We start from the raw sequence: 17,449 nt of genomic DNA on the forward strand, positions 1-17,449 counted from the left end.
CGGCATGTGTCGCACCAGTTAATAATGGACGATGTTCCAAATGTTATCCTGAGCGCTAAATAGAAGAGCGGAATGGAGACGTTATTCGTTTTTAAGCCCTGTGTCATCGAAAAAACAGCAACGACCGGGTGTAGTTCAATGTTACAGTCCCATTATACTCTCAGTCATTTGGCTAGATCATTTGATACGGTCAAAACGTGCCTTGTCAAATTAACTGTTTTAGACCCTCGGTCTCTTTGGAGCAAATCCGTTTCAGGACATTTGGAGTCGATCTAGCGATGTCCGTCTGTCTGGCTGGCTGGTTCCCACGATAACTCTCGATAGCAGTATCATATTTGGTCCAAACTGATACATCGTAATATTTTTGTTAAACTTAGATCGAGTTCGGCGATGGGCAATATAGGTCCATTTCTTGTATTACCTCCCACACAAAATGTCAACATTTTTAAAGAAAGTAATATATTGCATAGAAAGAGAAAGGATAATCCGATTTTGCTCCAACTTAGCGAATCCTGATATTAGCATCCGTGCTTGATCAGATGCGAAAATGAACAATATCGGTCCACTCCATCAAGTACCATCCCCCCAAAGGGTCAAAATTTTGAATAATTATAGCTCTTATAAAATGTTATACAAGTGTCCTAATTGCACTTACCACAATATTTTCACTCACCCAAGGTCTCTTGTGAAGATGGAATATATCGGGTCAAAATTTCGAATACCCATGAAGCTTATAAAACATAAAATTACCATTCGATTCCATTCAGACTTGGCATATTTCAATATTTCCATCAACACAAGAGCTGTTATAAAGATGGTAGAGATCAGACCATTCCTTCTGGTACCTCCCCCACAGAGGGTCAAAGTTTTGAATAACCAAAACGATCATAAAATCCGAAATAAACATCCGGTTCGCTTCAAATTATACACATCACAATATTTTTTATAAACCCAATGTCTGGTGTGAAACTGGGATGTATAGGCCCACACCTTCTGGTACCTCCCCCACAAAGGGTCAAAATTTTGAGTATCCAGCTTATAAAACGCGAAAGTAATGTTATCAGATTAGATGAAGTATGAAAATGGAATACTTCGGACCGCCAGATCTGTAAATACACGCATATTTCCACGTTTTTTAAAAAATTGCACAAATCTCATATAAATTATAGGAAGAAGTCAATATAGTACAAATCTGGCACGTTGTTATATATTTATCAGTCTTAGGTCAGATACGAATTGGTCCGGAACCTCCCCTATAAAGAATCAACAGTTTGAATAATCTTAACTCAAAGATGGGGCTATAAATTCTGATTTAGTCAATTCTTTTTTGGTCTCTCAAAGTTTTCGCCGATGTCTTGTCAAGCATTGAACCCGATCGGAATCCAAATGGAATAACTGGATGAGCCGGAGGTCGAGAAGCGAATCAGAAAAGTTGAATCGTACACCGCAATCTTGTTTTTATTTCCAAAATGAAGAGATGAGTTGATTTAATGAAGCTAAATTGGAAACAATCCCAGGTAAGTACCACAAATTTAGAATTTAAATCCTTATTTCGTAGTAAAACAAACTTGTGCTTTGTTAAGTTTTCTTATTTTAGATGTTACCTTTTTGTTTGTTCTTTTATTAGTTTCATTTTTTGTTTTCTTCTTCTTTTTTTTTTTTTTTTTTTGTTTAATCTTTTGTTAAAGTGCTAAAGTAAATCTGAACTGTTTTAATGACATTTTTAATATAATTGTTTTCTTCATTTTATTAATTAATTGGTGTGAGAGCTCTTTGTTTAGTTTTGTGGTATTTTGTTTGTTGTTCGTTTTAGATTTTACAAATAAATATACATTACAAAAAAAAATGAGAAAACAATTTTTGATAATCCAAAATGAAAAAAAATAGCAAACAGCTTATAATTAAATACTTTAGGGATGTGTTTATTACTTTTGTTTTGTTTTTACTTAGTTTTCAGTTTTTGTTTCTTTGTTTTGTCAATTAATTAACAACTGATTATAATCACTAATAATAATAATAATAGATACATATTTGTTTTTTTATGTTTACAAATCTAGATTTATATATACCTAATTGTTAAAGTATATATAATCTTTTAATGATAATGGCGGGTATTCAAATTCAGTTTTTTTGTTTTGTTTTCGAGTTACAATACTCTTAGTTTTAAAATGTATGTTTAAATTTGGAAGTGGTTTTGTTAGTTTCGTGTTTACTTTTGTTTCTCAAAATGAAATTTTATTCTTCTAATAAAGAGTGGGGGGAATATTTTGTAAAGGGGTATATTATTTGCTGGGATATAAAGTTTTTTCTTTTGATGCAGCTACTTTCTATTTTGTTTCCTAAAGACAATGTGTAACGGATATAAGACAATATCAGGATATGTGCTTTATAGAACCTTCAACAAACTGAAAATACCATAAAGCCATCAATGGCACTTCATGGAAAAGCCAATGGGAGCCGATGTGAGCCTGTTATACTCCTTGACACATTTTTCCATTTCCCATATCTGTTACCCACTGTCCTAGGTTGGGTTTATACGTTATTTAAAATTACAATTTTGTGTGTAGTACAGTTTCTATGCCGTTGTAATGAGAACATGCCCAATTTTGTTGAACATTACTTTTGCTTTTTGGCCAAAGTGTGGAAGTGTTTGTTTTAGTGGCGGGGAAAATATCTATGTATGTAAAGCTATAAATCATAAAAACGTACTAATTCCAAGTACTACATAAATAATAATTGTTTTTTTTTTGTATTTTTCATGTTTTCCATTTGTTTGTTGGATTTGTATTTTATGGTATTATTTATTGGTTTTGTTGTTGTATTGATGAATTGGTTTTTGTTCTGGTTTCCAGATTTCCTCACAATCAAACTTATCTTCAACTAGAATTGTATGTGTGTGTGTATTTGTATATAGGCCTCGAGTAGTGGTAGTAGTATAGCGATGTTTATTTAGTTATATCCTCTTTATATGTACTCTTCTGTTATATCCTTTTTTAGAATCTTTGATAGGCTACTTAATTCTCATTTCAATGATGTGGTCAATTCATTGATGGTATTCTCATGTCATGCCAATTCATTTCAATATTTGGCCATTTTGTTTGTAAACATGTCATTAATGGATTGGATACAAAAACTGATTTCAAATCAGTTTCCAATAGTATGGCAGAACCTTTACAATAACGAACCTATAAAAGGAAAACAAAAAGAAATACATATTTAAAGAAAGTTTCCTCAATGGACATGTCCTACTTACCCTATTGCCCTCATTTGACCCTGGTATACCATTATAATGCATCAAATCAAAGGTGTCGGGTGTTGAACGTTTCTCTTGGGGGAAAAATTCATCCATAAATGCATTCAGTAATATTATACCCAAACCTTCGGGATCTAAGCGTCTTTGCATAATCTCCACACTAAAAGACAATAAAATCGTTTATCTCATGTTCCATAAAATTATCTCAAAAACTTACTATTCAGCCTCACTGACTAAATCCAAGGCAGCCAAGACATCTTGCAAAACTGGTGTGGGTATAAAATTATTACCATCTGGATCATATGACTTAAAGACACGCCGGGCTATTTCCGATGGGGTTTCGGGTGAGACGAGTCTTTTTTCATTGCTAAATAACACTGCAAAATAAAGAAATTAAAAAAAATTACCATTTGTTGTAAAAATTGGTATATTTATACCCACCAGTTAAATGAGTTTCCGAACCCATAACCCAAACAGGATTACGTGGATTTTTGTAGAAAGAACCCACGGTACAGTAACGCATTTGTTCCATCAATGTAATGAAACCAATATCACTTTGTTCATCAATACCGCGCAACTTCAAACCGCCCACATCTTGATCGTTATCCCAAACATGGGCCACAGCACGTCCAGTCAACATGAGATTTATCAAAGCCTGTGACCCATAACCATAGGTATTGTGTATTAAAGGCTCGGATGTATCCAATAACTCGGAATTGACATTCTCAATGCCTTTGGTCAACAACACTGTATACATGAATAGTAAAACCCCATATTTGGCAGATAATACATCGAAATTATGCGTATAATATCTTTCCAGTTCTTCAATGCTATTGAAATGTATAACTTGTAGGCGTTTATGGTATTCTTCGGGTGAAACTTCTTCATCGGCCGCTGCTGTGAGACATGCGGATGATAATGCACCGGCACAATCAGAACCACCACCAGCTGATGCTGCTGCTGCTGTGGGATCAATTGTATTTAAATTGGCCGCATCATCACATATATCATGGTCTACATCCGTTGCTGCTGGCGTTTCTTTGGCTTCGGAACACTGATCAACAGGTAAGGTAACTAAACGCAAGCGTTGTGCTTTACATTTACTTAATATGGTACAGAGGGCTTGTACTAGTAGACTTTTACATTTATCGGGTGTTAACTGAAAAAAAAAAAAAAATAGAATGAATTGTTAATCAGATCAGCTGTTGGCAAGTCATATTTGTGTGTGTGTACTTACATCCTTTAGAAAATGACCAGGTGTATCCATAATAAGGATCTTTAGAATGTAGGCTTGCACGGGAGCAATCACAGCACATGGACCACCTTGCTTTTGTACCAAAGCTGAAGGTTCAACATCACTAAATTCAAAACCTAGTGAAAAAAGAGAGAAAGACAAAGGAAACGAAAATTTTGAATGAATTAAGGGTATTTAGGAAAAATGTATATTTTAATAACAAAGAAGGGAGTAGTCGATTTGATACCACACCACACCAACATTTCCATAAAACTTATAGGTAACAAATTTTATGGTGGACATTCGATAAGGCCTTATAGTCATTGGAACACCAAAGATCAACTTGCAGCCTTTTTACTTAGTTTAGGTCTCTTTTGATAAGGTCTTATACTTGCAGCATACTTAAAAATGGTTTAGATCTCCACATCAGTATCTCTATATGAGGGCTATAACAAAAGGGGGAAAATACATTTAAAATACTTTAAAGAATGGGTGTTCTAAACCTTGAAAATCCAAAATTTGAAATTATGACACAATACGCTTCATAAATATAGTAAATAGGGCTTGATAAGCCGCCTGTACACATTTCGTAAAACTATTAATTTATGGAACAAAGTATAGAGATATTTCAATTCAAAAACAATTTATGCCGGTAATATTAATTACAAAATAGCGGCAATATGGTCAATTTATGGGGCGCACACACTTAAACACAACAGAACAACATTCACATATGGGGAGGTGGTGGCAACGGGCAGGAAAATTGCATTGGCATCATTATGCCATATGACTCATCTTGCATGGAATTTCAATTATTTTTAAACAAAAAAAATTAAAAATAACAATATCCAACCTCCTCGTAAATCCCCCCCTCTTCCATAAAATCGAAATGAAAACAAAAGTACACCACACGTTTCAATTGCAAGCCATATATGAAGGTACGAAGGAGTGAGGGTAATAAATACAATGTAACCGCAGGTGTCAATGAGTATATTTTGACATCACCTCCAGAGGGAAGGGAAGGGTGGAGGATGGGGTATTTTAGAAAACTGATGGCATCAAAACACTTTCAATTTTATGCATAAAATTTCACGAAAATGCCACAAGAAGAATGATGATGATGGTTAGTTTTTTCGTATACCCACACCCACCTTGAGACCAACGTCGAAACACATCCAGCCGTATATTTGGGCCCCATAATAAATTGCGTATTTCTTGTAATTCTCGCGCATCTTTGGCCGTTAATGCATTACTTCTGATTGCATCCGCTGCTGCTGCTGCCGAGGAAGTTAAGCCAGCACTCCCACTTGTAGTCGCCTGATGATGATGCTGCTGCTGTTGTTGTTGTAACTGCTGCTGGTGCAATTCTGCCTCTGCCGCTGCACTTTGAGCTGCTGTAGAGGCACTTTTCGTATGTTCGCCCATGACCAATCACTCAAAAGTGTTTATATTAACAAAATATTTAATAAATCTCTGTTGTTCTATTATATTTTCTTTGCTTTTCTTCACTTTCTTTCTGTGCTTTTTAAACAATTTTCTTTTTTCCTTCACTTCACTGCTGCCAGAAACACTGTCAGAACATTACTCTGCTTGTTTGATTTTGCACACGACTATTTTATTGCTTCTAAGCTTAAATATTAATAACAATTTAATTGTATTAAGTAAAGCTGATGCCAAATTATATGGCAAAAAGCAATTTTTCAACTGATGTTCTTGTTAATAATAGTTTTTTTTTCTTGTATTTATTTTGCCCGTAAATAATAAGTGTAAGGGATGGCTAGATCGACTATGGCCAGCAAGTAAAGAATGTTGATGGTGAGTTGAGTAATCGATTTTGGTGTTATCGACTTTTTGATGCATTAATGGTAGAGGCTAGAGTAAAGCATTTAGAAAATTTATGAAAGTACGGCTTACAAAACATGTTTTTCTTCCGCTTTAAATAATAAATTTAACGAAACACTTTCCTATTTAACATCAATGTAAATAAATTCTTATATTGCATTATTATCAAGCCTTTGTGGGGGAAAATGCACTTGTCAAATTCCTGTTAGTGGACAATGCAACGTTAAGTATATGCAGTAAGTCAGTTGAATTTATTCTTATAATATGTTATTGCGGATAGTATCGTATTTAACCCGATTATTGTTGCGATAGTCTACGCAAACGTATCCACTGACTTGGCGCCAAAATTAGGCGTAGTAACATTTCCGGTTGAGTGTGACCTAAACATAAAAACAGATCAGATCTTCAGTTGGTTTTAATTTAAAATTAATATAATTTAACATATTTTTATAGAATGTGCTGAATCAAAAAATATATCTGCTTGCGAAAATTCTGAATTGTACACTTGTGGTGAGGACAAACTATAGGTAATTGGATGCGTAACAGGCGACAGTCATTGAATAGCCGTTGGATACAAAATTCAGAGGCGAACAAATCCATTACTTATTTACTTATAAGAACACATCAACAGATTTCCAACATCAACATTTCAATCAAAACAAATGAACATGGAGTGAAGGACCACACACACGCAATACTTGAGGTAGGTTATGATCCATTACACCAATATTATGTATTAACATTACTATGTGAAAATGTACGAACAAACATTGGAATACAGAGCCTGATGTGTTCGGATAAGAATTTCAGTCAAGTCAGAAAATTGGATATTCAAGTTAGAAAATTGACCTACTAAATCAAGGGGCTCATATTTAAAATTATAAAAATACGATGCACATTGGTGTAAGCTAATATCAATATCATATTAATGATACTCAGTAGTTTCCTAAAAAGTTCATTGGTATGGCTTGAATAATTTTTATGGAATAATTCATATGGAGTTGTTATTCCTTTTGTAGCACCTCGAAAAATACATTCTAGACCCCACATTCATAATCAGGATAAAATTACAGCGTAAGATAAAAAACTGCAACAAAGTCAAACGCCATAATTTTTACAGTTTTTTAAATTTTAGAATAAGTTTAGATTTGTTCGAATCGGTCACCTTTGGCACGAATTATGACCTTCAAACGGCCAATTAAACTGTCACACGCTGTCCGAATTTTGCTCTGCGGTATTTTGGCCCATTCCCGGCGAAGCACTTGCTTGAGGTGATCGAAACTTTGGTATTTTTTAGTGCCAACCTTACTTTCCAAAATACTCTAGACACAATAGTCCAACGGATTGGTATCTGGAGATTTTAGTGGCCATTGTGCGCTGGAAATGAAGCAACGAACCTCATTTTGTAACCATTCTTGGGTGGCGCGTGCTGAGGTGCTGAGTCCTGTTGGAATGTCCAAGGTCTGCGGCCAAAATGTTTGCGTGCCCGTGGCTTTAATACACCCTGCAGAATATTTTCGCGATAATATTTGGCATTTATTCTGATGCTACGGTCGATTAATACCAGCAGAGAGCGACCATCGGCTGTTATGGTGGCCCACACCATCACCATTGCCGGCGCTTGAGTTCTGGTGGCCAACCGAAGGTGCACTTTTTAAGCTGACTTCTTTGGCAAGTAAACACGATCATTTTGTTTGTTTACAAACTTCTGAACAACGAATTTTTTCTCATCGGAGAGAGAGAGAGAGAAAACCAAATTCGGCAGTTCACCACTTTCGGCCAAGCGAAGCAACTCTTTAGCTCTTTTGAGTCTATTGTCTTTCTGTTGCGGTGTAAATTCTTGTACTTTTATGAATTTCAATGACTTTACCCGAACTCATTTTTCAATATTCGCCGAATGGAATATTGCGATATGTTCAGCTCACAAGATCAAGTCTCTTCTTTACTTTTCGAACCATTTGCTGCTGATGTCGCTGTTCCGTCCCTCTTCCGTACACGGTAACGAGCGATGGTACGAGACACAAAAGATTTATTCACATTTTAATGCTGGAGTGGTCTAACGATAGCCACTTGTGGTTTTCCAGCCAAATATAAAGAAATCGCACTATCACAGTTTGAAATCCATCACATATAACTCTTTTTCTGGAAAATTCTCAACAAAATGCTTTTGTAAGCTTGTAATCAATAGAATTAGCTGTCACTGGAATAATTTTAACAGCTGTCGGACGAGTGGCTTAGAAATGACAGTAGTCTAAAGTTGGTTGCAGTTTTTTTCATCTCACCCTGTAGAAAATCGCGATTTTATGGACCCTCAAAAAATTCTAAAAATCCCCATTAATAGCTTTTTAGAAGATATGTTTTAAATTCTCTACCTTATCATCCCAAAAAATATTCTTCAAGAAATATTTTTAGATTTCTCCATTAATATTATTATAGAACGTACGAACACAAAAATATTTTAAAGAAAAAATATAACAAATATTATTATGCATAATTTTTATATTTTAAAGTATTAATGATTACCCTGCAGGGAAATAAATTGGTTTAAAACTAATTTAAAATTAGTTTAAAAAAAAACTACAACTAGTTTGTTTTTTGATTTATTTCCTTTACGCCAACTAACTATTTTAACATGGGGATGAGCTAGGCAGTGGACAATTGTCCATTCCTGCATTACTTTGAAACTAAATATAAACTAGTTGCTTTTAAACTAACTATAAACCAATTACTTTTAAGCCAATTTTTAGTCAGTTGAAAAATATGTTAAAAAGTTCAAAAAGATTTTTTTTATTTTTTTATTTATTTTTTTTATTTATTTTTTTTTTTGTTTTGCTAATCAAATTCTTTATTTTCTATTTGGCTGCACTATTTTTCTAAGCATATGTACTTGTGTATTAAGGTTAGCAGCACTAGCTTGTATTATTGTACGTGGCATTTATATAGAAGTATTTTTGGAAATGTATTATGCGAATTATTGCAAAGTAGTTTGATATAACCAATCATCTTTGCTTTTTAGGGCTGCTTTTTTCTCTAGAGAACTTATATGTGTTTTGTTTTTGCATTTTATTTTCGTTTAGGCGTTTGAAGTGGTTGATATCCAGATGACTTTTCAACCAATTTGAAGTTAGTTGTAGAATAATGCATTTGTAACTAACGATTTTCTCAACTGGTTGAAAAATGCCCCGCTGGTAAGTTAGTTAGTAAATGCATTATTCTACAACTAACTTCAAATTAGTTGAAAAGTCATCTGAATATCAACCAGTAGTGGTTACTTTGCTTTTTGATCTCCAGATGACTTTTCAACTAATTTGTAGTTAGTTGTAGAATAATGCATTTATAACTAACGATTTTCTCAACTAGTTGAAAAAAGTCTTGCAGGGTATAGTCTTAAAGGTCACCCAATCTATAGGCCATGGTCTCATAAAAATATTCTTACAAATCCACAATTTATCATTATAGCAAAATATTCCTAAAAATTCCAATCTTCCAAAATATTCTTTAAAACTTCACAAATTATATATTTTCTTTAAAGTCCACAATTGAAGACTTTATGGTCTCTCAAAAAATATTTACAATTACTAAACTCTCCACCCCCAACCAACCTGGCCATGCCATTGAGAACAGGTGAGTCACATGTGAGTACGATGAGTGAAAAGAGTAATTGTTTACTGTTAACACAATATACCCATTGAATGAGAGTAGAGAATTTGGCTAACCGTTATTTTGATACGATGATCAATGCAAGACCACACACCAGAGTTACAGAGAATAATTCTATTGGAGAGTGAGAGTGTTAATTTTTTTTGTATCGTATAGCAGCAGTGGGACTCAGTTGGCTTGCTTAAAAGTAGCTCCACTTGTATTTACTTCAGACAGTTGTGAATAAAACTTGAAACCGTGAAGTCGTGAAAAGTCGCTCCGTCAAACGGTAAAACGTGCGTAACGAACGAAAAGTGGAAAAAAAGGAGAAATAAATTCATTGAGATTTTTGTGACAAAGAAATATATGAAATGAAACATCATTAGTAAAACACACATACACACACACGCGCAACTAAAATTGCACAAAGAGAAGAAGATTCTACGAGAAAATAAATGTAAGAAAAAAAGCGAAAAAATCACAACTGAATGATAAAATAAAAACAAAACAAAAAATAATGTGCTAAGAGATCTTAATGAAAGATATTGGTTGATATACCAAATGATAAGTTCGTGAAAATTTTTAATTTTTTCAATAGTTTCCGTTTTAAAAGTTTTTTTGCTGTCAATTTTTGATATTGTGTAATTAATTTCAACCACATTGTGGGTAGGTATCTTATGTACTTACATTGGGATTTTGAACTGCGATTTGTTATGAATTTTAATATTCCAACGACCTTTAAGCCAAGCATTTGTTATATTATAATAATGGAAAAACAACAACAACAATCACATGTTTGAACAGCAGCAAAAGCAAATTGTTATTATATTGATCGTAAATGCTATGTTAATCAAATGAAAAAAAAAAAAAAAAATAATTTACCTGTTTTAACGAGGCTGGTTCTTATAAGTGTTGAAAAAATAAAAATTGCGAAAAAGTGAATGATGAAATATATATAATAAAAATTCAAAATTATTTCGAACCTTATAAAAGGGGTCACTTCTTAAAAAGTTTAAAGGCAGTATGTGTAAATATTGGGCTAAAAATGTGTAAAAAAAGGAACTAAAAAATTTATTGTAAGCAACCTCTATAAAAATAGCATTTCTTTATGCGTTCGAGTTCCGCAAAAAAGTGGAATTTGGTTAAAATGACACGTGCAAGTAAATATAACTTTTTAAACAAGGGATGTGTTTTATTATTCAATATTTTATAACCATTTGTTAAAATTTTTGAGGCATGTTGGTTGATAACTCGGAAAGTCCAGTAAATGAAAACGAATTGGCAATACAATTTACTGAGAGTTTGCAAATTATTACTGAGCAAATTTAAACAATATCAATCATGCCAAGGTAGATCTAACAGGTAACCGCATCGGCGAATTGCTACAACAAAGCAACTTTTGTGGTACCCTCAAATGTCAAAATTGGCATCTAAGGCGAAAAATATATATTCGCCATGACATTTAAAGTTTGCGGCAAATTTGTTTCAACTAATCCAAGGTAGATCTACAAGGTAGTTGCATCAGCCCAGCTGATGGCACCTTTAAATGTCAAAACAAGATGTTGTAATGTTGAATTCGCCCTAAATCAATGCAACACAAAAACAAAGTTTGTTTATGCCTTCTTCACTAAAAGCATTTTTTTCTGACCTGATTACCAGTAAAAAAATTAAATTAAAAGAAAAAGATTTTGTTTTTGGGTATTATGTTGTTGGCTATTGGCCAAATTATTAAGTTAAAATTATTCCAGTAACAGCTCATTAAATTGTTTGCAAGCGTACAAATGTATTTTGGTGAGAATTTTCCAGAAAAAAAGTTATTCGTGATGGAATTCAAGCGTGGTAGTGTGATTTCTTTATATTTGGCTGGAAACCCACAAGTGGCCATGGTTAGATCACTCCTGCATTTAAATGTGAATAAATCTTCTGTGTCTCGTACCATCGCCCGTTACCGTGATACTGGTAGCGTAGCACGACCCGGGTCAAGAAAGTGGACGGAAGATAACAGCAACATCAGCAGATTTGGTTCGAAAAGTAAAAAAACGACTTGATCGATACTCGCGTCGCAGTGGCCGAAAAATGGCTCGTGAGCTGAACAGATCGCATTATTCCATTCGGCAAATATTGAAAAATGAGCTCGGGGCAAAGCCATTGAAACTCCAAAAAGTACAAGAACTTACACCGCACCAGAAAGAAAATAGACTGAAAAGAGCTAAAGAGTTGCTTCGCTTGGCCGAAAGTGGTGAACTGCCGAAATTTGGTTTTCTCCGATGAGAAATCATTCGTTGTCCAGCAGTTTCTAAACAAACAAAATGATAGTGTTTACTTGCCAAGAAGGTCGGCTGAAAATGTACACCTTCGGTTGGCCACCAGAACTCAAGCCATAACAGCCGATGGCCGCTCTTATTAATCGAACGTGGCATCAGAATAAATGCCGAATATTATCGCCAAAATATTCTAGAGGGTGTATTAAATCCTTGGGCACGCAAACATTTTGGCCGCAGACCTTGGACATTCCAACAGGACTCAGCACCTCAGTACGCGCCACCCAAGAATAGGTACAAAATGAGGTTCCTCGCTTCATTTCCAATTCACAATAGCCACCAAAATCATCGAATAACAATCCCTTGGACTATTGTGTCTTGAGTATTTTGAAAAGCAAGGTTGGCACTAAACAAATACCAAAGTATCGATCACCTCAAGCAAGCGCTTCGCCGGAAATAGGCCAAAATGCCGCTGAGCAACATTCGGACAGCGTGTGATGGTTTCATTGGCCATTTGAAGGCCATAATTCGTGCCACAGGTGACCAATACGAACAAATCTAAACTTATTCTTAAATTTGATGCTATTTCCGACATATTTTGCTTTCATTTAATAAAATTAAAAAAAAATATATAAAAATTATGGCGTTTGACTTTGTTGAAATTTTTTTTATCTCACCCTGCATAAACAGTATTTTTCCAAATGGTGGAGTGTATTAAAAGTTCGGCCCGTCCTTAGCTTTTTTTTACTTGTTCCCAGTCTACTTTTGGTTTCCATGCCCTTTTCTGAAATACATACCAGGATTTTCCCAATTTTCATACCGATTTCCAAAGTATTGAAATAGACTGGCGTAAATTGATACAGAATGCAAAAAAAAAACACCTGTATAGCAGTTCATGACGTTTGTTAATTTTTTCGCATCGTTGCTTGTGAACAAGTTTTTTTGTTTTGTTTTCAACTTGGCTTTTATATTCGAAATATGTAGAGCAGATATTGAACAAAAACCTACAATTAAATAAATTCAGATTTTAGATGAAATTAGACAAAACCAATTCTAATTAACTTTTTTTTTGCTACTAACAACAACAACGAAAAATCAAATTTGAAAAAAAAAAATAAATAAATTAAACAAAAACGTTGAAAAAAAACAAAAACGTAAATAAAATAAAACAAGTTTCGACCGACCAATGCAGGCGTAGGCGGAGCCATTATGTGGAACTTTTGTGAAATGAAGCCACCAATTTTTTACCGGATGTTTAATCAATAACAGAGTAGTACATGGTTGACTTTACTTATTACGTATGCCGTCTCCGGCTGTTCCTCTGCTCCCTACGCCTCCATAAATTGTGTTCTAACAAGTTGTGTTGTTGGCAACAGAGCATTGCTTCGTTGCTTCTTTTTACCAATTTGTAGTGAAGTCTTCAAACCTGCCAGAGATCGCGAGAGTCATTCATACGTTTGGTCCCAGGTGTTTTTTGTTTTGTTTTTGGGATGGCATGCGTTGTGGAATATATTAACTCAAACCTGTGACGCATTAAGCATACAAATTACCTTTAATTAGTGATTGAGCAGGAGAACACCGACACTGACAGAGGGAGAGAGGGGAGCACCAAGAATGAAACAGACGAAAAAAGTCCCTTTTGATAATATCCAAAATAGCAACAACAACAGGAAAGTGCATTCATAAACACAACAAAACGACACAATGTTTTGTTGTTATCAAACCGGTTGGGTATTTGTGGTAAGGGTTTGGTAATTAACCCATTGTGTGTGGTGTTTGATAGTTTGATTTTTTTGTTAGTTGGAATATGGCTCGTGACAGCCATAAAGATAATTTTGAGTTAAAATTTTAATATATTTTTAAATTAAAAAAAAAATAAGAAGACATTTATTGATAATATTAGGAGATAGGCCACAAATCGTGGAAGCCTTAAATATGAAGTAAACAATTTTGGGAAAAAAGAAAGTAGAATTTTAAATATTGAAAATGTTTAAGAAAGCCTAGTTATTGATTTGAAAAATCCCCCAATTTAATATTCGAGAACTTAGGAGCCCTTAAACAAGCAATGTCTTCTACTCCAATGTAGAGACAGAAACTCTATCAGCCCATTCATGAATATCTCCGCATTTCTCCCAGGGAGTAATTTCTCCAATCTTAAAAAATTGGAGGGAAATAATTTGTGAATATGGCAATTCTAATGGATAATTTTCTTAAAACAAAACCAGTCAAGAAAGTCCTAAAGTCGGGCGGGCCCTATTTTATGATACCCTACACCACTTTGCTAATTTAGTAGAGCTCCACATAACCATTAAAAGTTTTTATGGGAGAATTAAATCGTACAAGCTATGATTATAATTAAAATTTAAAGTTCAAAGGACTAAATATGCCGAAGCATTTGTATCTTTTAAATTCTGACTTGAATTGCCCATTTGTTGCAAAATTAATTTGAAATCGGATAAAGATATATATGGGAGCTATATCCAAATCTGAACCGATCTCGATAAAATTTAGCAAATGTATTTCTGAGCTGTATTTGATATATTTCCCCAAATATTGTTGTTACAGACTGTATATTACGGTTGCGGAGGACAAAAATAACAAATCGGATGAACAATATATATGGGAGCTATAGCTATATCTGAACCGATCTCGATCAAATTTGGCATACTTATTTTCAGGCCTAATTTGGTTGTATGTGCAAAATTCCATACTATTCGGGCTGATATTACATGTTTGGTGCACAATAAAAGTCAAATCGGACGAAGATATATATGGGAGCTATATCTAAATTTTGACCGAGTATCTCCAATTACAATAGGGTTCGTCCTTGGGCCAAACAAATGTTGTTTGGAAAATTTCATCTCAATCGGATAATAAATGCGACCTGCATTTTGTTCACAAGAATACATGGACAGACGGACTGACATGCATAAATCAACTCAGAAAGTTATTCTATGGAGATCCTCAAAAGTAACTATGGGTCTATCTCGCTTCCTTCTCCATGTTACAAACAAATGCACAAATACATAATACCCTTACCACTATGTGGTGTAAAGTATAAACACTGTAAATTGCAAGAATGTAAGAGTATTTACTACGTTAACCGATTTCCCCATATACCACCATAGTATGGAGGATATATTAAGTTTATCATTCCGTTTGTAACACCTCTAAATATACATTGTGGACCCAACAAGGTATCTGTATTCTTGATCAGCATAAATTTCCATGTCGATTTAGTGATGTCCGTCCGTCTGTCTGTCCGCCTATGGAAATCACTCTAGCTTCCGAACGAAATAAAGTAGGTTGATAACATTTTGCTCAGATATTTTTTAGGTTTGCCAGACTTTTGGAATACCCCGTTATGGTATATCCCCCATAGATTTAAAGTTTTTTTTTTTTGCATATTAGTCACAATTTTGACGTAAATTAGCAGTATGTGTTCCCATTAGGTATGAATATAGATCTGAGTTTTGGTATAGTACCCATATATCTGTACCTCCAGCTATTCGGTATTTTGATTATTTGCGTCACACTTTTCACCGGAAATGTTTCAAATTTAAAATTTGAAGTTCGTAATGGGTTCTACAGCCTATGACAGAAAATTGCTCATGGAGGTCCACGGCTTCGTATAGCCCCACCTACCTATATTCAGTAAACATTTGCAAATCTCTTCTCTTTCAAATTTGGGAAAATATTAATTTCATTGGAGCGGACCAGGTTAACAGAATTTTCGGTAATGGAAATACCTATCCAACAAGTGGTCAGATAATTTTGGGGTTCATCAAAATTACAAATTTTTGTAAACCACCCAAAAAGTCGAATAATCCTGTTATGGGCGTACCTAAATGTGTACCAAGTTATAGCTGACATTCCTACCTTTCCAAAATGTTACTATGTCTGATTTTCTTTCCCAATTTCAGATATATTAGTCCAACTCCAATTCGCGAACCAAAGTGTTCTAAATTTGATGCTTGTTTATGTAGGCGGCCTTCAGCCGGGAATTGAGATTTTTTCCAACACTGGCGCATAAATACTAAAATGACTAACAGGCCCCCGACTCACTCGTATTTATAGTTCCTCATCTATGTGTGGGAGTTTCTATAATCGCGCGCTTGAGATTCTACCACTAGCATTCATGTATTAGCATGCATACATATGCAAACTAACCAATGCATGTAAACAACAAAGGGGAGAGTAATTAAAAATACGAGTGAGTGAGAGAGACGTTATATAACTTAGAATACAACTTTACATTACCTTTTCACTGATCGGCTTTCACACATAGCTTTTCAATACTGAACTGAATATTCAAAATGCTGAACCTTTGTGGAGGAGGTACATTGACAGAGTGGACCGATATTGCCCATTTTCGTACCTGACCTAGCACTAATGCAAATATTTGGATTTGCAAAGTTGGAGCAAATTCGGATTATCCTTTCCTTTTCTGTGCAGTAAAGTATTTTTTGGAAATGTTGACGTTTTGTGGGGGAGGTACCAGAAGGAGTGGACCGATATTGCCTATCTCCGAATTCGATCTAAGTTTTATAATAATATTACGATGTACCAAGTTTGCACCAAATTGGATACTCCCTTCGATTGTGCGCACCAGGCAGACAAACAGACGGACGGACATCACTAGATCGACTCCAAATGTCCTGAAACGTATTTGGTTCAAAGAGACCTAGGGTCCATTTCGATGAGGCAAATATTGGCCGTATCAAATGATGTATATCCTCTCTATAAAAAGTACGGAACCCATAAAAAATTATACTTCCCACTGTCTTCTGCATCTTTATTTTTATGAATTATGTATTTGTGTCAAGAGATATAAAAACAAATGTTTATTTTTAGCATTGGTTTGTGCACTTCGAGGAATATACACGAAGGTGAGGCTCATACTCTCTTTTGAAGTAATTTCCATTAAAAGAACCCCGAATGCATCATCTTTTTGGTATTTCAGCTTTTAAGACGCATCAAGTTTACCCAAATACCAAATTTGGTATTAAGTTGGGCATTAAAAAGGGTATTACCGGCAGAAGTAATTTGAGTCATATATGCGACACAGAGGCGTAGCCAAACATATGCTAAAACAAAGTATGTCACCTAAACGATCTTAGGTCGATTTAAATGATTCCCATGATGTGATTTTAAAAACCAAAAGTGGGCGGAGTGGTTGTGTTTCCACAAGACTTATTAAATAAAATAGAAATTTCAACC

The 17,449-nt window shown here is 34.6% G+C and overlaps 2 protein-coding genes across 4 annotated transcripts in view; one reads left to right on the plus strand and one right to left on the minus strand.

The window, feature by feature from the left end:
- Positions 1-1,650: 1,650 nt before the first annotated feature.
- LOC101898983 (ubiquitin carboxyl-terminal hydrolase MINDY-3 homolog) lies at positions 1,651-6,274 on the minus strand. The gene is made up of 6 exons (XM_005175340.4): positions 5,639-6,274; positions 4,491-4,624; positions 3,695-4,412; positions 3,471-3,630; positions 3,254-3,413; positions 1,651-3,185 (listed from the first exon to the last, which is right to left on the minus strand). The coding sequence occupies exons 1-6, from the start codon at positions 5,910-5,912 to the stop codon at positions 3,039-3,041; spliced, it is 1,593 nt and encodes a 530-aa protein (XP_005175397.3). The 5' UTR covers positions 5,913-6,274; the 3' UTR covers positions 1,651-3,038.
- A 3,903-nt stretch (positions 6,275-10,177) lies between these two features.
- Positions 10,178-17,449, plus strand: part of LOC101901439 (platelet-derived growth factor D) — a 54,995-nt gene continuing 47,723 nt past the window's right edge. For 2 of the 3 annotated variants that reach the window (XM_059121812.1, XM_059121814.1), the window contains exon 1: positions 10,178-10,425. The gene's annotated coding sequence lies outside the window, so the exon portion shown is untranslated. Of the gene's footprint in view, positions 10,635-17,449 lie in introns of all 3 variants that reach the window. The other variant, XM_059121813.1, reaches the window with a different exon arrangement.

Source organism: Musca domestica, unplaced genomic scaffold (assembly GCF_030504385.1).
Source record: "Musca domestica strain aabys unplaced genomic scaffold, Musca_domestica.polishedcontigs.V.1.1 2, whole genome shotgun sequence".
In the NCBI taxonomy this organism is placed as follows: domain Eukaryota; kingdom Metazoa; phylum Arthropoda; class Insecta; order Diptera; family Muscidae; genus Musca; species Musca domestica.

What these genes read in the sequence shown, in the direction of transcription:
- LOC101898983 (XM_005175340.4), bottom strand. Translation starts at nt 5,912, where the DNA reads ATGGGCGAACATACGAAAAGTGCCTCTACAGCAGCTCAAAGTGCAGCG. An exon ending in CTGGTCATTTTCTAAAGGAT is followed by an intron (nt 4,413 to 4,490) that starts GTAAGTACACAC and finishes TTTTTTTTTCAG; the next exon opens with TTAACACCCGATAAATGTAA. An exon ending in TTAGTCAGTGAGGCTGAATA is followed by an intron (nt 3,414 to 3,470) that starts GTAAGTTTTTGA and finishes ATTGTCTTTTAG; the next exon opens with TGTGGAGATTATGCAAAGAC.